We start from the raw sequence: 21,901 nt of genomic DNA, 5'->3' as shown, positions 1-21,901 counted from the left end.
AAATCAATTGAGCTGGTGGAAAGTGCCAACATTAGGATAAAGGGGCCAATAGACTACCATCTAACAATCTTCCATTATAACTTTTGTTTCCAAGTAACATAAATGTTTTTGAATAGTCTAAATATATATACCATGCAGAGCTTGGAAAAAAAAAAACAGTTGGGGCATTTTGATATCTTTAACAAATAGCCCTAGTTATAAATGAAGGGTTCACAAAAGAGTGACAATGAGTGGCCAATAGAGTGACACTCAAGAATGCGTCATGGTTTTACAAAATCCAAAATATTAAAAAATTTACACAGTTGAATTGTTTGACTCACATAAAGTTTACGTGCAATATGAAAGAGTTTGTATAATAATATTGAGTGGCTAGAAAAGCCACATCTTTTTTGCAAAATTGTCACTCAATTGGGGTGGGGTGTGTTTTGCTTTAGGGGGTGTCACTTTATTAGCCCCTTTACCTAGACTACATGTGGATTGGCCAACTTACGAGTATCACAAGGGTCACACACAATCCACCACCAACAAAAAAAAACTCATTGATTAGCTACTTCCATACATGCCTTACAAGTAACATGATTTTGGCTATACTGGATTTGCTACTTGTGTCCTCTAGCTTTATGCAGCTACAGATATCACAAAGAGACTGGAGTTTGACACCTAATTTAAATAAAAGCACCTTAAATCACTCTGCTTGTCAGAAACTTCAATAAAGATTGAATGCTTTCTATAACAGTGATTAATGAGTAACTTTCTTATTTGGTTCATGTTATTTGCTCATGTTGAAAGCTGAACACAAATTCCTTGTTGGATAGAGCCCATAACTGCAAGTAAGATCATGTGCAGCCAAAACTGAAACCATCTGTAACTACTATCATAATGAGACAGAGACAGAGACACGTATATGGCTTACCACTAGGGTAACCACTTGATTGCACAACAAAAAAGAAAAGAGAAGCAGTATATGGCAGAATATAAACTGAAAGATCTAAAGAGCTGATATGAACATTACTTTACATGTTAACAAAGCCTCCGCCTGATCTCTTCAGTATATCTGTCTCTGTAAACAATGATCCTGTCCTAATTCTTTAGTACCTGTACTTGGGATATTTATCTTTCCGATTGGAAGCTAGCATAACCCTTTCATCCTCCAAGACATTCAGGTTAGGGGCAAGTAGACGTGTGTAACGATCAAAATACAGTAGCTGCTTAACAAGGAGGCCAAACTCGCGAGGGAACCTTAACCCATAAGCCTCACTGACACGAATCTGAAGATCCAAATAGAAACAGGTCAAATTGTGTGATAGGAGTGCACAACAAACACCAGCAGCTTTTTCAGATGGAGAGAGACCATACCACATCAAGGAATAGAGCATTGACTTGCTGCTCATCGACAGCCAAAGTTGCAGCGACTGTTGTACTACGTGGTCCACCAGCAGCAGTAATCAGAATTTCAGAGTCCAAATCCTAGCAGATACAAATTATGAGAGTGTTTAAGCAGTATTGAAAAGGCATCAACAAGACTAAATGACTTTACTGTCTGAATGTTGAAATTTTTCATTTTACCGGTCTATGAAGTCTTCAAATGTCATTTTAGAGAAAGCTGCTCACCTGAACAGCTGTGAACACCTTCTCTAGATCTTTGGCGAAACTATTTACATCAATTTTAGCATCTGCGGCTCCCATTTGAACTAATGCAGCTGCCATTGCACTGTATTGCCCATCTCCAATGGACGTTAAGAATGTCTCAATTGCAGCCCAAGTAGCAGGTGAGATGCGTCCAACAATGCCTATCACCAATATTCACACTTTTCAAAAAAACGCATGCATGCACATGGACTATGATCCAACTTTTCATCAAAATGCAAAGGGCTCCTTCGATGAAATAACCAAAAATCAAAAGCAGAAAGCAGACGACCATTTTAGTAGATTAGTAAACATGAAGAATAATATCAAGCAAATATATGAAATCATACATGGTCTATCACATCCAAGCATGATCAAACGCTATGAGAAACCAGTGATGAGCACAAGCAGAAGCAGAGAGAGTGTGATAGTGAGAGACTACCAATAGGCGTGTACCAGTGTGGTACACACAAAGAATAAAAGAATGTATTTACACTTAGGATACGGTACACTTACACCCGCTGCTAGGGTGAGTTCACATGTGTGAAGTAATATATACACGGAAGAGAGTGTAAAGGGCCTTTACACCCAACAACCTCCCACTTAAAACCTTTAACCAACTCCCACAAAGTCTGATGCAATGCTCATGTGGAGCCTTTGCAAGACATTTAGTGAGAACATTTGCACGGTTATCTTGTGATTTGATCTTAGTCAGGGTGACTAGACCATCATCCAGAACCTGTCTGATAAAATGATACCGAACATCAATATGTTTGGTACGTGCATGAAACATGGCATTTTTAGCTAGGCATACAACACTCTCGCTATCACATCTAAGTACAGGTGTTTTGGTGGTCAGCCCAAAATCCTTGACCAAACGACCAAGCCAAACTACTTCTTTTGAAGCTTCAGTGGCTGAAATATATTCAGCCTCAGTGGTAGAGAGTGCTACTATTTTTTGCAATCTAGAGCACCAAGAAACCACCCCACCCGTCAAGGTAAAGATATACCTACTAGTAGACTTGCGAGTATCCAAGTCACCTGCCATGTCTATATCATAATACCCCTGCAGATCTAACATACCCTTGCCATAGCAAATACATTTTCTTTGTGCACTTAAGGTACCGTAAGATACATTTCACTACTTCCCAATGTGCTTTGGCAGGATTTGGCATGAACCTGCTTACAACTCCCACTGCATAAGCAAAATGTCAAGTCTAGTGGCAACTATAGCATACATGAGTGAACCACAAGCTGAAGCATAAGGAACACCCTTCATAATACTAGCTACCTTATCATCTTTTGGGCAATCTACTTTGCTAAGCTTAAGATAAGGTGGAAAAGGTACACCAAGAGGCTTAACATCAACCATAGGAAAACGATCAAGTACTTTGTTGATGTACTTTTCTTGTGAGATAAATAAGAGCTATTGCTCTCTATCTCTGTTACATGCATGCCCAAAATATGTTCAGCTGCACCTAAATCCTTCATGGAAAAGGCTGAATTCAGTTGTCTTTTCAATGCATTGATCTGGCTTTTATGCTTATTAGCAATAAGCATATCATCCATATAAAGCACAAGTATAATAAGGCTTTCATCTTCAGCCTTCTTAATATATAAGCAGTGATCTGCACTACTCTTAAATCCATGTGAGAGCATGGAGGCATCAAACTTTTTATACCATTGTCTAGGAGCCAGTTTCAAACCATACAAGCTTTTCTTAAGCTTACATACCAAATGCTCCTTTCCATGTATAACAAAGCCTTCGGGCTGTTTCATGTACAGCTCTTCTTCCAGATCACCATGCAGAAATGCAGTTCTAACATCCATCTGATCAAGTTCAAGATCCATAGATGCTACAATGGCAAATAACACTCGAAGAGTGGTCATTTTGACAACAGGAGAAAACACTTCCTGAAAATCAATGCCCTCCTTTTGTGTATAGCCCTTAGCCACAAGTCTGCCTTTGTATTTGGGTTTGCCATCCACACATTTGATTTTATAGACCCATTTATTAGGAATGGCTTTTCTATCCTTGGGCAATGTAACCAAATCCCAAGTATCATTCTGATACAATGACTTCATTTCTTCCTGCATAGCTAGCTCCCACTTTTTCTTTAACTCACATGATAAGGCCTCTTTATACGTAAGAGGCTCACCTTCATCTGTGAGTAAAATGCAGTCCAAAGAAGGATCAAATCTTTCTATAGGTCTTCTGACATGTGTAGACCTTATTACCCAATAATCTGTGTTATCAGGTAATGAATCCATATCCAGGGAAATGTCAAAGACCTCATTGTTTGGCTGCTGAACTACATGTTCAGATTGTTGTAACACGATTTCAGGCTATTCTAATTCATTTTCAGCATGCTGATTTTGGTGCTCAAGCTTATGTTCAGCATCCCCTTGCTGCCCATTTTCATCTGATACTCAATAATGATACACTAATTGTCATAATCGGCATCAAAAGGAGCTGAATTTTCAGTGGTTGATGGCTGCTCGAGTAACTAATCATGCTGAAATTTAAATTTCTTTTTGTCTGATTCATTAGATGTGACATTTTTCAGCAGCTTTGACTCATTGAATACCACATCCTGGCTGAGTAGCACCTTTTTCATGCTTGGAACCCAAACTCTATAACCCATTTCACCTTCATTTCCATAACCCGTGAAGATGCCTCTATGAGATTTCATATCAAGTTTGGTTCTGCTATCAACAGGTACATGTACATAGCATTCGCAGCCAAAGACTCTTAAGTGGTCATATGAAGCAGGTTTGCTAGACCAAACCTCTTCAGGAATGCCATTTTCAAGTGCACGATGTGGAGATCAGTTACAAAAATGCACTGCGGTTTTAAGTGCCTCTCCCCAAAACGATTACAAGAGATTAGCTGTGGACAGCATGCACTGAATCTTCCCACGTAGTGTGCGATTCATTCGCTCAGCCACACCATTAAATGATGGATTATAAGGAGCTGTAAGCTCTCATTTAATCCCATTGGCATTACAAAACTTATTGAATTCTTTAGATACATATTCTCCCCCATTATCTGTTCTTATGCATTTTAACTTTAAGTCTTTTTGAGGATTGACCAATGCATAAAACCTTTTAAAAGCATCCAATGCCTCACTTTTCCGCTTAAGCAAGTAGACCCATAGCGTCCTAGAATGGTCATCAATAAAAGACACAAAATAATGAAAACCACTATGAGTTTTTATTGGCATGGTGCAAACATCAGAATGGACTAAATCCAAGATACATGCCTCCCTAGAGGCTCCATGAGAGTATGGACTCTTTACATGTTTACCAAGAACACAATCATCACAAAAGTCAAGCTTTGAGCTTTTCACATCAACTCTTCCAAGTGAAGAGAGTGCCTGCAAACCCTTTTGGTTCATATATCCAAGACACTTGTGCCACAAATCCATGTGTGACTGTACTTCAGCAACTGCAACAAACTTTTCAGGAAGTGCCTTGCAGTAGAGATAATATAGAGTCCCCTTTTTACCACCTCTGGTGACTAGCATAGATTCTTTCTGTATTTTCCACATACCACCATCAAAAGTAGTGAAGTAACCCTTGTTGTCTAGCTACCCAACAGAAAGCAAGCTCTTCTTGATGCAGAGTACATACCTAACATCATGAAGAATCAATTCCTGACCATTTTCTAGAGCCAGGTGTATGGTGTCCATTCCTTCAATATCACATGCATGATTGTTGCCAAGGTAGAATTTTCCAAGATTACCTTCTGAATAAGTAGAAAAACACTCCAGAGATGGAGTTACATGAAAAGAAGCGCCGCTGTCAACAATCCATGATTGTGGCAAACTATCATGAGCTAACAACAAAGCATCTATCACATTTGTTTTAGTGATATACATGACCTCTACTTTCATAGCAAGCGGATCAAAAAATGCAACCAACAAATCAGCATCTTTATCATCTTCTATTTCCTCAATAACAACACTAGATACCACATTTACTTTTTCTCTCTCTTTAGAGGTAGAGCTACCATCCTTGTCATTCTTTTTGCCTTTTGCATTAGCCTGCTTCTTGCATTCTTGCTCCTTTTTAACGTACCTGCAATCAGGTTTTTTATGCCCTTGATAACAAGTTACGTCTTGCTATTTTTCCTTGTTTTTGCTGTGATTTTTATTTTCATTTGCAGCATTATATCTTTTTTCAGTTCTTCCTCATACATTGTAGGTTGATCCACTGTTTTCTCCACTTGCCTTGCATCTAGTCTCTGCATTTAGAATAGAACCACGCACACCATCAAATGTCAAGTTAGGGTTATTGCTCAATGACACAACCAATGCTTCCCACGAATCGAGCAAGGTCATGAGCAAGAAGATAGCCCTCAATTTAGGATCAAAAGCTGGTAAACCTGCTAAAACTAGCCTTCCTTCTTGGAATGGGTGGTGATAACCTGATTTAAGAGTTAATTATAGCAATAAATAAATGCACATAAAATGAATTACACACTTTACCATAACATTCTTGGACAGTAGACTCCCTGTTGGCCCCAAAACTGGCGTCCCTTGTGATATTTCTTTAGCTTTCATTCAATTGGAAGGAGTACAGCTTGAGATTCTTCAATCTCCTCCTGCTAACCAATTGCTCTTGCTGTCATAAATGACCAGCAAGCCTTTTGGGTCATTTGCCCCTTGATTCACCCAAGACTTCTTCTCCAATTTGACCCTTGGCTAGCCAAATGCTGCCCCAAATCAATTCAGGATGGGCTGGCTCCTGAAATCCCTTGATAACAATAATAGAAGCATCAGAGCCTGTGATCTTCAGGAGAAAGTGCATCAACAGCAATTGCCAGCTTCCCAAGATCAAGAATATGCAATCTCCATCACCAAAATGGTCTCCAATGGCTGGGAAATGGCCCCAAAAGCTGGCAGCAACCGTCCAACACCTCTTCCCAACAGCTCCAAAATGAAAAAACGAGATTTCCCTCTCCCTTCAACCCTATTTAGTCTTTCTCCCACTTGCATGGGAAAGCTTTACCAAGTGGCAACTTTCTTAATCCATTTTCAGCAATTTCCAGTCATTTAACCCATGCCCAAAAATTTGACCTTGCCTATCCAAAAATTAATTGGCTACACCATTTGCAACCCAAAATGGTCCCATGCATTAATTGACCCTTGGACAAGCATTAATCCATTAATTAATGCCTAGTCCCTAGTGTCACCACTAACACTTAATGGCCAATTAATGGTCCTAGGGACAAACTGACACCAAAATTCACCTAGAATCTAACAAGTGTAGCTTGTTACAACTTTTGCCTTTGACCCCGTCTATTTCACAGAGTCCTTTGGCCTTCAACTGTAAAAAAAAGTAGCTTGCACCTCACATGTGCAACACATGTGCATCTTTTAATTGCACATTTGATTAATCCTTTAATCAAATGTCAATTAAACATAAGCAAAAAATCAAATTTCACGTCCTCATGACACCTGCATCTTGTAACTAACTCAAAATACCAATGAAAGCATTCAAATGCTCTGAGGCAAGCTTGGACTCATAAAGCTTCAAGTTGACCAACTTCCGCATGAGATGATGGCCTTTTTATTCATTTTAGCCTAATCCTCATTTGGGGAAAGCAACAGGCTTATGTTCTTCTAAAGCATCATCACAATCCTTTAGAAAGAGTATACCCTGCATATGATCTTTCCAAAGATCAAAACCATTTCCATCAAATTTACGAATCTCAAAGAGATTCTTTGTGTCAGATGTAGATGCATTGTCAACCATCTTCAACAATACACAATTGCAATAAAGGGTTGAATGCTTACAACCAATAGCAAGGTTTCTGAATTGTAACAACAAGTACACACTCTTGTACTTCCAAGGTGTCCAAGAAGCAGATGTTTAGCTGCAAATTTTAGTCTCAAGTACTGATTACAGCATATGCACAAATCAAATCTAATACATTTGCATTAAGGATAGCTTCCACTTCAGTAATACATCACCAAAATTCCCAAATGCAATGACCCAAATGCTGTTTTTACCACTGTTTCACTGCATAATGAGTATTCAGCAATACATGTACCAAGAGAAGCTGCCCTTTTTCAACATTTAAAGCATCCAGTACTCAAAAGACTCCCACTCAGCAATGAACCTGCTGCAAATTTCACTGTCCAATCTCAAAACGACTCAAAAATACATCACCAATGTGAAAAGCCCCAAATTTTCCGCAGTAAATCTGCCCCAATTGCATCAATACCTCTTCCCGAGCATCAAGTACAAGCTAATGTTGCAGGAATTTCATGATTTCTGCAAAAGCCCCAAAATTTCGAGGTCCAAGAGTGCACAATTTCCAAGAAATTGGATCAAACAAGCAAAAAATTCACTTGCATCTGAAAATCCCCAAAATTTTTGAGACCCGTCCACTCAATGTTTGCAATTTATGGGTCAAGAGTCACTGACACGTGTATCTGGCACCAAATCTGGGAAAAGCCCCAAATTTTATGGAGCAAATTGGCACAGATTCGTGCTCTATGCTTGCTCACATGAACACCTGCATGAGGGGAAATAAATCAGACTAAAGATTTCAGATGATAAGAAAGAAGAAAAAAGAAATATTGGGGTCGTTAACCTGCTGCCCGTTGTCTGTGCAACATGACAGCCTGTCAACTCGTGCAGCCCTCTGTCGCCCGTCACGTGTGCGCATTTGACACACGCCTCCAGTCCCGTCGCGCAGCAGTCCAGCAGTCCGTTGCGACTGCACGCCTCCAGTCAATGCAGTAGTCGTGCAGCAATCACCAGTCGCAAACAGTCAGTCGCCTGGCCTGTTACGCCTACACCCAACCTTGTCGCCTCGCACCCGTCAGCTGCACTGTTGACACCTGTTACCTACTCGCCTACTCCTCAACGGCCTGACAGACTGTTACGCCTATTGGTCCCAATGGTGACGACTGCACTGTCAGCAATGGCTACCGGTCACGATTGCCTGCTTGTGTGAGCCATTGGCTCTGATACCACGCACAAGCAGAAGCAGAGAGAGTATGAACATCAATCGAGGTGCTAAACAGTGAGAGAGTGTGAGAGTGAGAGACTGCCGATAGGTGTGTACCAGTGTGGTACACACAAAGAATAAAAGAATGTATTTATACTTAGGGTACGGTACACTTACACCCACTGCTAGGGTGAGTTCACATGTGTGAAGTAATATATACACGGGAGAGCGCATAAAGGACTTTTACACCCAACAACCACAAAGGTAAATCATATTCATGCAAGTGCACAAGCAATGCTAGAAACATAGTGCACTAAATACTAAAATATTTAGGATGCATATCATGCCAAGAAGGATGAGGGATCATTTTGTTTTGAATTCTATAGAAATAGCAAGGTATCCAAGCCTGTAAATTATAGAGGCAATTCAAGAGAAGACACTTGCTGGTTTAAAAATGAAGGTTGGTATTATATATTGTCTTATGCTATTTTGACAGATCATATCACAAGGGCCAATTACTTCTAAAAGTATGTCAAACTTGTGCAATGTGTTCTTGCTACATCAATAACTTTATCAACCAACAAAAGCCACAATTTTAATATAGGGCAATCCAGAATCCATACTGCACATGCACAATCAACCAACAAGAGCATCTAAGCATATATAAATAAGCACATCCAAACATTGGGAAAAGGTAGTATTAACTTAGAACTTCAAAAAACACCATCAGAATGAATTTGAAATCTCAATTTCAGAAAGGGAAGGTTGATAGAACCCATAAGTCAGAGACTGGGCAAGGAAACGCTTGAAGGTTAAGTGAAGAAATTTACTCTGGGTGACATGCTAAGGAAAAAAGACATGAGAATACTAAAACACAATCCATGACATGAGGGTTCCCAGTTTTTATAATGAATAGGCAGACTCTGTTCACTTACCAAAGTCAATAAATCCTATGCGTCCATCTCGGAGTACCAGCAGATTTCCAGCATGCACATCAGCGTGGAAGGAATCACAAGCTAACAGACTACCAAACCTGCCAATTCCAATTATCCACACTTTTATGCATTCTGGTATATAGAGCCCAAGCAAGGCGAAACACATTAGAAAACATAGCATTTAGGGCAGCCTTGCCATATCCCTTGCTTTTGTCCGTCAAACTTTAAATGTAGACAAATAAAACACCCAATATTAAGGCGATTTCTACATTTAGGAAAATAGCACAAAAGATAAGCAAATGCCACCACGTTTGGTATACACATGCACTTGCAGGCATGCCTGTGAATATAGAATTTTCTGGTAAGAGCCACTGCTTTGATTCACAAATGAGGACCTCACAGTCAAAAACTGCGGAAAATAACTCAGGTTTGCTGGTCCTGGAGTGTATGAGAACCTTATAAAATTGACTAAATAACATAAAGATTGCGTACAGAGTACTGAAAGTAGAAACTCGCATCAATATGTCAAGAATAGAAAATAGTATCATTGCAATCAGCAAATACAATACAGAGTGCCCAGAATCAAATGTAGAGAAGGACGTTTCAGTGTTGCTACAATGCTGAAAGATCCAAAAGCTTGTTGAGAAAACATATACAAGAAAATGGCATAAAATTGCATTAGTGTTGAAACAGACAGTGCTAAATGGTAACATTCCCAGGAGCGTAGTTACATAGTAAAAGAACAGGGATGTTCTTGGAAATAGACACATGATCTTTGCAGAAGGGAAAGATGGCAAGATTTCCATGTCATTGCATATGGTTTCCCAATCAAATTGACGGTGGGAGACATATGCATGACCCAGATTCTCCAAGATGAGTTTATTTGTTTCTGTCCATCACTTATCTGAGGATAAATAGAGAAGCCAGGCTCCAAGTATGGAAATTCATTTGTCAAACATAGACAGTGAGCTTAGGATGGTTGTTCTGGTGAGTTCATCAAGCAAATTAAGTAACAAGCAGATCTTCCAACTATGGAAGACTCATTGCTAGAAATAGCAACAAACTTGAATTGATGGCCCTGTTGATTTCAGAAGACAAGCCATTAGTATGAATGCTTGAAAAACCAATTAAAGGTTTTGCATGGTTTGTCTTTGCATGAAACAGGCCATGTACACAATAACAGGACCATCAAGTCTCAACTGCCATCATAGCCATGGTGATATGGGCAGTCCCACTAAAAAAGCTATGCCGACACTAGTCCATTACTGATCAGGAATTTGGAAGGGATGCAAAGCTGTTATGTGTAATTTTGCTTTGTTAGGCTGACACTACAGGCACTCACAGACACCTTTTTGTCCATGAAGGATTCATTGTGCAACTAAAAGAAGTACCGCTTTGTTAGGCTGACACTATAGGCACTCACACACGCCTTTTTGTCCATGAAGGATTCATTGTGCAACTAAAGGAAGTATCAGTTATCCCAATGCCAAAGTATGTGTTAAGCCACCAAGAGATTGCCACTTAATTAATTTTGTTTTCAAGCATTTTGAAAATGATCAGTCAAGAGAGACTATGAAAGAAAGATTGAGGGAGAGAGAAAGAGAAAGAAGAAAGTACTTCTTGGACCACTTAATATGAGAATCTACAAAATTTGGTAGGACAACTAGCTCAGAAAGTTTTATAGAAGGGACTTAATATGCAATACCACTCTCATTCCTCACCGCAAATTTGGTGCACGGTTCGAAGAGTTTCACTAGTCCCCCAAAACCCTAATTTTTGGGGCACACTTCAACATCTATAAATAGATAGGCTGCCCACCATTCAGCCTTATCCTTTGGTGCAGGTTTCTCACTCTACCGTGCAGATTTCAGCCATCAACCACCTACTGCTCTCATCACCTGAGGCAAAGAACTATTAGGCAACAACAAGAGAGGTGTTTGTTGATGTAGACAGCCTGCTAGACAACAAAAACGCAAGTACTGCAATAGTCACTAGTGGAAGGCAGCAACTTGTCACCTAGCACTAGATGCCGAAAACACGGGCTGATCCGATGATATGATGACGTAGTAGATGGAGACTTCCAAACAACAGGGCGATAACCGAAAAAAAGTCACCTAGGGCTGGATAGTGATGGGCTGTAGTTGGTGATGGCTAGACAGCAGATGGTAGGTGTAGTGATGGGTGCATAGTGAAGATGCGATGTTCACCAATGGCAATGGTGGAGAGAGAGAGAGAGAGAGAGAGAGAGAGAGAGAGAGAGAGAGTGTGTGTGTGTGTGTGTGTGAGTGAGTGAGTGAGCAGCAGTAGAGCATGAGAGAGTGAGATGCACACTGTGTGGGTACAATGAGTTGTACCTCTTTTAGATTTTTGTGATAGTTATATTAAAGTACAAGTGCTAAGGGTGTGTTCACACCCAAGCACATATAAAAGGCACGGTAGCCCTTTATGTTAGATATCATAGTTGTCAAGTACGAAAGGTATGGTACGGTACGGTACAATAAAATATGGTAATAAATGGTGTAAAGAAAACTACTAGGGGTTTGCACTGAGGACACACAGAGTGTACGACCATGACAGAAACACAAAGAGATAGACGCTGACACAAAGAACAAAACCCAAACCCTAAACGCAAAACTCAAAAACTCAAACACAGAAACTCAAACACAAACAAAGGAATGAAGAGAGAGAATACAACTCTGAAGTGAATGAATGATGTAAATGAATGTAAGAGTGTACAGTGTGCTCAAGGGCAGAGCAATGTCGAAGAGCGACGTCCACCGGAGACAAATCCCGAGTCTGTGACCACCAGTTAGAGTGAGAAAGTAGAGGAACTGCAAAACGATGGTACCAGAGGCTGCTGGGGAACCAAACGCAAGCAGTAGAGGATGCAAAGAGAAAAGGGCAGCCCCAAAAAGCTGCAAACGCAGCAGACAAAGTGTCGCCTAATGGAGGAGAGCATCAACCGGCAGTCGCTTGGCAGTGGAGGATCAAAACGCAGGGTACTGAAAGTCGTTTGATGGAGGAGGGCTGCCTACTGTCGCCAACAGCCAAAAGCTGCAAACGCAAAGAGCAGATGAGGGTGGAGGTGCTGGTGATGAGGAACAGGACCAAACACAGCAAGAGGGATGGCGCCAAACAGTGGGCGATAGCTGGAAGAAGGCGCCAGGGTACTACGAGACTGGAGGGAGAGGTGGCAGCAATTGCGAAGGCTGGACAACCACATGGGAGGAGGCTGATGGCTGAAATTTGCACGTGGAGTGAGAAACCTGCATAGACAGGATGAGGCTGAATGGGGGCAACCTGTCTATTTATAAATGTAGAAGGGTACCCCAAAAATTAGGGTTTTTGGGAGACCACTCAAACTCTCTCGAACCGCTCCCCTTTATAGGGTTTTTCATTAATTAAATGTGCCTTGGGGTTGTTTAAGAATGTTAATCAGTTGAAAAGTGTAACACCCCCTCTCACGCCCAAAACTGAGCCGAAAGGTTAGACCAACCACTGTGATGGTGATTAACCCCAAGGCGTCCCACCCCAAAGCAACCAGGGCATTGGACAAAGGGTGCACGTCAGATGCCCAATGGCCTACCAAGACTACAGAGGCGATGGTTATCTTACCAAGGGAGTCCAAGTAGTCACCCCAAAGAGGACAGGGCATCAAACAAATGGTACACGTCGACTGCCCAGTGGCCTACCAAGCCCTACAAAGGCAGATGGAACCACTTTTTTTTTTAAATAAGTGAGTTAAATTTTATGGGATGCGGCCAATTGAGTAATAGTGACCCAAAAGATAGGAGTAGGGAGTGTACACCCAACACATCACAAAACAGTACAAGCTTACCCATCCACTCGAGGTGTCGATGACAAGGAAAAAGAGGTGATGAAGTATCCATGTGATGAAGGAGTATGGTGGGGTGGTGACAACAGCTGCCGATGGAAATAGCTTAGGATCCGCTGAAGTGGTGCTCTACACAAGGAGATGCAAAGTATACTACATGCTAAAGAATGCTCATGCAACAGGTGCCACTTGGACAGTGTCTCTCGTGGGGAAATTGTTCACTTGTCCAAGCGCCCTAGTACAAGGATGATGAAATCATGCAATGCAAAGGATAAGGTACAATAGGGGAAAGAAGTTGAAGTCCAAGAAAAAGTACTGAAGCCTGTAGAATACCAAAAAGAATAGGAACCCCCTCTCAACCTAGATGTAGATGTTGAAGAAGAAAGAGAAGCCTAATGTCAGTCTTCATATGCTGAGAACCAAAAGGAATGAAAGAAGATGAAATGGATGAAGTGGATGAAGCACCCCGCTGAAAGAGCAAGGTAGAAGTCACCGCCATGATAGCATCAAGAGAGATGCTACATGATCCGCCTCAGGAGGGGAAACCGCCATGCTGGAAGAAGAGCAAGTACTCCTAGGATAATGAAACCATGAAAGAAGATGAAATGGATGAAGTGAATAAAGCACCCCGCTGAAAGAGCAAGGTAGAAGTCACCACCATGATAGCATCAAGAGAGATGCTACATGATCCGCCTCGGGAGGGGAAACCGCCATGCTGGAAGAAGAGCAAGTACTCCTAGGATAATGAAACCATGAAAGGAACAGTGTGCATCCCCACGTTTCTAGCCCACGTAGGACCAAAGCAATCTGCAAGTTAGCCCTACACTGAAAGACAAAACCCTGCAAAAGAGATGAGAATCTTCAAACACACAGGTCGGTGGTAAGATGCTCCAAAGCAAAACAAAATAGAAAGAAAATCTAACTCAAAATAAATGCAATGAATGTGTATGTGTGTGATTAAATGCAACCAAAGACAAAAGAATGAAAAAGCTAAGGACAATGGATCCTATAGGCCCGACTCTAAGAGTGCGAAAAATATATGCTAGACTGACCTAGGATATCCGAAAGGACCTAGAGACATGCTAGTCTAAGAAGATGGCCACCATCACATACATCCAGTAGCAGGGCTCTCCCAAGGGAACGCCTAACGAGGTAGCGAGGAAGGTGAGATGGATGCATGAAGTGCAACGGGATCGGAACCTGCAGACCAATCGGTCAACCCCTCAGTGGTAGTGAAAGAGATGGGCTGCTGAGGCCGTACTGGAGCCACGTGTCCAGCAACAACAATGGGTGCTGAAGGAGCAGATGAAGCAAGAGCGAAAGGCGTAGCTCCACTGGACTGTGCAGTCACAACGGTCTGTTGAGGCTTTTTAGGTGGAAGACCTTGGCCTTGGAGCGACACTCCTCATCCACATGGCCTACTCTCTGGCAATGTATGCAAAAACGGTTTTTCTTAGGGAGTTGCTACCAAATAGGTCGAGATTCTTAGGTTCCATCTAAGGAAGAGAAGTCGCCCTTTGATTGGCTTGCCTTCGCATCTTGCGAGTTCTTGCCACTAGTGGTTTTCCCTCCCGAAGAAGAGGCAATCAACCCCCTCTGCTCTGAATAAGGCTATGATGAGGATTTCTTGTGGGCTTGATCATGCAGCCTCGCGTAACCCAAGAACTGGCACTCAAACTCGTAGAAGGTTAGCAATCGAGATTGGGAGATGATGTGTTGAATAGAATTGAAGTACTTTTTGGGCAACTTATTCAAGAAGAATGTAACCTAATCGTCATCTCACTTTGGAGAGCCAATAGTGGCAAACTCGGCAAGTAACCGCCGATATTCAGTCAGCTTGACTTTTAGATCATTCCCTTCCTTAATAGAGAACTCTTGAAGCTCAAAGACGAGATTGATACACCGAGTACGATCTCGAGCCGCATAGCAATCAAGAAGGTGACTCTAATGCTCTAACGCGATCCAAAAGTGCTGTAACTAAGAGTGAAACTTAGGAAGCAATCCCTGCATCAACTCAACATTGGCTATGGCATTGCATGCTCTCCATTGATGAATGTAGCCAAGGTGAGCTAGTCGAGGGTCCGCCAGCATAAGCTCTAAACCAATGACAAGGTCCCAAAGACCCTAAGACTCAAGCACTTGTTGCATAAAATTCGATTAAGTGGTGAAATTTGACCCATTAAAACATGTCTTGTCCGTGAAGGCATTCTTGGCCGTTGCAACAGAAGTGGTAGTGCTCGGAGATGGATAGTGTGAAAAAGTGTAGTGTGGGTAGGATGGGGGAGTGGAGTACACTTGGAAATGGAGCCCAGAGTGCCCACCAGGCATGCGGATAGTGTGCAAGGTGGATCCCAGGTAGGAATGGACTGACTAGGCATGGGCATAGTAGCCACATAAGTAACCCAAGGAGGTGGGATGGGAACACTAGAACTGGATGGGAATCCCTACGTAGATGTAACCCAAGGAGAGTGTGAGGACGCACCATAAGCTAAGGATGGAAGCCCCTTCGTTTGAGTGGTCGTGTGAGATGTGAAGCTAGGGATAGTGAGGGGGATGCCCATCACAATCGACCCAAGGCCTATGGGTGTGCTCATTTGCTGAAAGGTGAGAGGCACTATGTTAAAGGGTGAAGGAGAAGGTACTAGGAGCGAAGATGGAAGATCCAACCCCTAGGATGTGTGATGCAGATGTGGAGTGAAATCCAAGGTTTTGGAAAGATAATGAGAGGTGATTAAGGTGTGATATAGAGGAGGGTGGGATGGGAGGGAAGTGAGAAGTGTGTGCGGCATGCTCAAATGAAACAAAAGCTATAGATGTACCTCTGTCTACCTCGTGAGTCCCCCTCTATTAAAGTTCACATACGCAAAGTCATCCGGATCATGTACCTCAAAAGAAGAAACAGGCAAGGGTTTTGATTCATGAAACTCAAAAGGATTGTACAAACCTAACATTGGACTTGGCTGAGATGATGAAGATGGATCGCCAGACGTTCCGAATGCCGTATGTCCTCCATGATCGGAGAGGTAGCCAGCCTCACCAACCGATAGTGTACAGTGTGCTCAAGGGCAGAGCAATGTCTAGGAGTGACATCCACTAGAGACGGATCCCGAGTTTGTGACCACCAGTCAGAGTGAGAAAGTAAAGGAACTGCAAAACGATGGTACCAAAGGCTGCTAGAGAACCAAACACAAGCAATAGAGGATGCAGAGGGAAGAGGGCGGCCCCAGAAAGCTACAAACACAATAGACAGAGTGTCGCCTGATAGAGGAGAGCATCAACCAGCAGTCGCCTGGCAGTGGAGGACCAAAACGCAGGGTACTAAAGGTGGCCTGATGGAGGAGGAGGGCTGCCTGCTGTCGCCAACGGCCAAAAGCAGCAAGCACAGAGAGCAAATGAGGGTGGAGGTGCTAGCAATGGGGAACAAGGCAGGGATGGCGCTAGACAGTAGGCGATAGCTGGAAGAAGGCGCCAGGGCACTACAAGGCTGGAGGGAGAGGTGGCAGCAATCGCAAAGGCTAGACAGCCACATGGGAGAAGGCTGATGGCTGAAATCCGCATGTGGAGTGAGAAACCTGCACAAACGGGATGAGGCTGAATGGGGGCAGCTTGTCTATTTATAGATGTACAAGGGTGCCCCAAAAATTAGGATTTTCATTAATTAAGTGTATTTTGGGGCTGTTTAAGAATGCTAATCGGCTGAAAAGCGTGACAAATGGTACCTTCAGATTTTATAAGGTATAGTACGATATTAGTACGAAAAAAAAACTTAATAATTTTGGACTAAAGATAATATAATAGATATTTCAAGTGTAAATAGCAATGCTATTAGTATTAGAGTATATAATATGAATACTTGAGAGTAAAATGCCAAAACCTAATGCTGCATGCGCAACATGTGCTATTGCTACCTACAACTTACAACAACATAGATGGGAGTGGATACATCATATATGAATGATCATATAAATAAGAGAAGTGTGGGCTTGAGACAGAGAAGGTTGAGAGAAATTGTTTGAATCTCAAATAACCTAATCTCATGGGAGAATCATATTAATATAAGGAGCATTTAGCTCATCCCAAAAGTGCAGTCCGAATGGAAAAAGATGTATCCATTAAGTTGGTACCTTATGGTACTAACATGTAAGGTACGGTACCTTAAGTATGGTATAGTATGAAACCTTTCGTACGTGGTACTAGTGCAACTATAGTTGAGAGAGGAAGAGGCGAGAGAGAGAGAGAGAGAGAGGCTTGAGAGAAAAAGAGGGTGTGAAAAGCTTGAGAGAGAGAGAGAGAGAGAGAGAGAGAGAGACTTGGGGAAGATAAATAAAAAAGAAAGAAGAAAAAAACAAGAAATGAGAAAGAAAAAAAGAAAGTTGTAGGCTTGAAGAAGAGTGGCCAAAAGTGCCTATTTTTTTGTACTAAATTGTACGGATACGTACCGTACTGTACCATACGGATCAGTTCATACTACGTACAAAGACAACCCTATTAGATATGCTCAATGCCCTAACCTTGTAAGGTGTCATCAATGATCCATGGTGCTCAAAGTTGTAAGACCCCCATTATGAGGAGAAGCCATGTGTGAGCTTGGACATTGGTGGATCCTGACTTGTATGTCGGATGAGGTCTATGAGATCGGATGGCCAAAAGGTGATCATTGCAGATCTAGCCTTTGAGTTAGACAAAGTAGTTAAAGCTGGTAACAACTCGAGGTAGCCTTCTCCCTACCACTTAAGATTGTGCATTCAGTGGTAGGTTTAGAGAGCATTTTTCTCTTTGGTGGCCACTGTCTTTTAGTCTATGACTTCCCTTTCTTCTACATCCCCCCTCCCAAACTTGCAACAAAAGCTTTGGTGGAGGTGGATCCACTCACTACCTCTTTGACACGTTCCTCATGCTCCAAAACAAGCAGGGCAAACTCCTCCGATAGAAGCTTCTCACGGGTCCTCGATCCACTAGCTCCCAAGTGTCATTCTTCATTATGTTGTCATACTCAGCTTGTACAGCTTTCTTCTATGCTGGATCTGCAAGTGCTTCTTTCAAGTCAGCTGGCTCCTTTACTTCTCTCATAATCTTAGCCATCAAGGCCATATTGGCTATATGAGCAGAAGCTCTTCTTTGCTCCTCTATTCACTAAGACCTCCTTGGTCCATGTGCCTTTTTCTCAACAAATTTGGACATAGGATTATTTTGGTCATAGAGTTGCTTCACCCATCACAGCAATGGCTTTTTTGATGGTGCAATGTCAGGTTGATGAACTTTCTCTTCATTATCTAAAGAAGATTCTTTCTTCTCCTTAAGGATAGGGGTAGCTCTTGGGACAGGTTCATAGTGGCCTACTTCTTTGCTTGATGATAAAGTGGAAGAACTTGCTTTTTCCTCCTCCATTGTATGCGACTGCTCCTTGAACATCACAGTACGGCTTGCTATGATCTTCTTTACTTTTACTCATCACTATAATCCAAGAAGAGACATTTTTTGCTTTTTGGTTTTAACTTGTTTTTTTTCTCATCAAGAGCATGTGCATAGCATTCACATCCAAAAGTTCTAAAATGTGAAACAAATGGTTTCTTACGAGTGTGAGCCTCATTAGGTGTTTTTAATTGAGAGCCTTAATGTAGCTCCGATTGAGAATGTAGACTATAGTATTTACAACTTCGGCCCAAAAATAGTTTGGCAATCCCTTGCCTTTTAGCGTGTACCTTGCCATCTCCACAATGGTGTGATTTCTACGTTCCATAACACCGTTCTATTGAGGTGTATGAGGCATCGTCAATTGACACTTGATCCCTTTGCTTTTGCAAAAGTCTTCAAACTTCTTTGAGTTGAACTCACCACCACCATCTAAATTTCTTCACGTTTTTTCCTATTTCATTCTCAACAAGTTTTAGCCATTCTTTAAACTTACCAAAAGCTTGAGCCTTATCACGAAGAAAGTACACCCACAACTCCCTATTGTAATCGTTGATGATCAACATGAAATAAGAATATCCTCCCAAGGCTTATGCAGGTATCTTACCACACAAGTTAGCATGTACCAACTCTAAAGAAGCATTTGCTCTATTCTTACTTTCTTGTGAAAATGCCTTTCTCTATTGCCTACCCGTCATACAAGCTTCACATGGATCCTTCAATTCAATAACTGCAAGTAAGTGAGCAACCATACCTTGCTTATGCATCTCCTTCAAAATTACAAATCCAATGTGTCCAAACCTTTCATGCAAGCTTACTTGTGCCCACTCCAACGATGACTGTAAGAGCACTTAGCCAACAACTTTACCAGCACTGTCAAGAATTTTTACACTTGTCTTGTTGAATCTCACTTTATGACCAAGATCAAATATGGCAACAACTAATAACAGATTTCTCCTAATTTCTCGAACATACAACACATTTGAAAGCTTTCGATTCCATTTGCAGTAACAAAGGAAATAGTATCTGTGCTCGTAGCAAGGCATGTGTAGGAAGTCTACTTCAAGATATATGTTCACATTCACAGGGGGAGCAATCTCTTGAATATCCAAGCTGCAGAAGTGTGTTGCATTGTCTACTACAGAGGCAAAGTATGTGGTTGCTACTAAGGCATGCAAGGAGGCTTTATGACTTTCACGTCTGGTGAGAGAGATTGGCATTACAGAGATTCCTATCCTCCACTGTGATAGTCAGAGTGCTATCATGCTAGTGCGAAATCTTGTCTTTTATGCAAAGACAAAGCACATACAGGTGAAGTATCATTTTATCAAGGATGTACTTGACAACAAGAGCTTGTCAAGGTACATACCAATGATAGCCCTGCAGGCCTTCTCACAAAGAGTCTTCCAACAAAGTGGTTTGCTCATTGCCGCCAGATAATAGGGATTGTATAGTATATGTGTATTTCAGCTTTGTACATACATAGACTTAGTTGATTCTTTCCTCTACCTTCAAACAAATTGCCTTTAGGTGGGAGGTTGTTGGAAATAAAGGGTCACCCTGCCTTTTGCGGTGTTCGGGTGAGCACGTACCCTTACACATGTTCTTTATATATATTATCAAAAACCTAAAGTAGTACACTTCGTCATTGTATCCACATCGAGTGTCGTGCTCTCACTCTCTTCCCTACTCTCTACTCTACACCACTCACTTCCTCTCTCACTATGCATACCTCAGCCGCAAGCACTCTGTCTTGATCCTCATGCACTCATCAACAATATCATTAGGCACCTCAAGGCAATTATCAATATCCTTACCACTAACCCACACAAATGACATGGCATTAGTTGCATTCTCGCTGCTTCAAGCCACCACTACCTCCATATATTATCAAAAACCTAAGGTAGTACACTTCGTCATTGTATCCACATCGAGTGTCGTGCTCTCACTCTCTTCCCTACTCTCTACTCTGCACCACTCACTCCCTCTCTCACTGTGCATACCTCAGCCGCAAGCACTCTGTCTTGATCCTCATGCACTCATCGACAATATCATTAGGAACCTCAAGGCAATTATCAATATCCTTACTAGTAACCCATGCAAATGACATGGTATTAGTTGCATTCCCGCCGCTTCAAGCCACCACTACCTCCATAGTCGCTAACAATGCGCATGTAGCTCCAAAATGTGTCCTTCACCGTGGCTATACCTTGCTGGAAATAGGGGAAACCAACAGCAAAACTGGGAAAAACTTGCTCAAATCAGTGTGAACAGCAAAGGACAAAGCAAGGGAAGGGATTGCTAGTTGGAAACAGTGAACATCAACACCAAATCTGAGGGAAAACAGCTAGAAATGGTATGGACATGAAAGGAAAGGGATTGGGCAACTGAAGGATGAGGAATGTAGAGTTTCAAGGCTAGGATGTGGAGCCAATAGCAAGTGAGGGTGATCAGCTGGGAAAAAGGGTGGACAGCAAGGAAAAGAAGGTAGAATGTTCATGCAGGAAGGCAAAATGCAATCTGTGACACCTGAAACTAGGTAAAAACCCCTGTTGGCCAAAACACCTGTCCCGAAACACGTTTTAGGACTGAAACTTTTCGGGCCCAAAACGTTTCCATACGTTTCTGTTTTGGGCAACTATGATTTCATCATAGTTCAATGTTCACTTTGCATAATGTAAGGCATGTACCTCAGCTCAAAAAGAGCTTGATAAGCATAGGGCAGCTAGATGATGAAGGCTATCACACCACTTTTGGGGATAGCAAATGGAATATATGTAAGGGATCTAGGATCGTTACTAAAGACTCTAAGAGTGACACTTTGCATAATGCGAGGCATGTACCTCAGCTCAAAAAGAGCTTGATAAGCATAGGGCAGCTAGATAATGAAGGCTATCACACCACTTTTGGGGATAGCAAATGGAATATATGTAAGGGATCTAGGATTGTTGCTAAAGGCTCTAAGAGTGACACTCTAGTATCCATTACATGTATCTAACATGCATGATCATGTTGTCGCCATAACCAAGCAGCCAAGTGTGTCTTTGTGGCATAGCCAGTTGGGGCAAATGAGTCAAACTGGAATGGAAATGCTTTCTCGTTTGGATTATTTATCATGTTTGAGGTTTG

The 21,901-nt window shown here is 41.9% G+C and overlaps 1 protein-coding gene across 1 annotated transcript in view; it reads right to left on the bottom strand.

Annotated features, from left to right (window-relative positions):
- Positions 1-945: 945 nt before the first annotated feature.
- LOC148038475 (Protein kinase superfamily protein) overlaps positions 946-21,901 on the bottom strand; it is a 37,158-nt gene continuing 16,202 nt past the window's right edge. Inside the window, exons 8-11 of the mRNA XM_087672480.1 lie at positions 9,526-9,623; positions 1,612-1,790; positions 1,357-1,467; positions 946-1,268 (exon numbers count right to left, since the gene is read on the bottom strand). Of these exons, the coding sequence (XP_087528606.1) occupies positions 1,089-1,268; positions 1,357-1,467; positions 1,612-1,790; positions 9,526-9,623 (568 nt within the window). The 3' untranslated portion in view covers positions 946-1,088. The remainder of the gene's footprint in view (positions 1,269-1,356; positions 1,468-1,611; positions 1,791-9,525; positions 9,624-21,901) is intronic.

Source organism: Lygodium microphyllum, chromosome 3 (genome assembly GCF_053477565.2).
Source record: "Lygodium microphyllum isolate KBCC chromosome 3, Lygodium_microphyllum_v1.1.10, whole genome shotgun sequence".
NCBI classification, from domain to species: Eukaryota; Viridiplantae; Streptophyta; class Polypodiopsida; order Schizaeales; family Lygodiaceae; genus Lygodium; species Lygodium microphyllum.
This window is presented reverse-complemented; position numbering and strand designations above follow the sequence as displayed.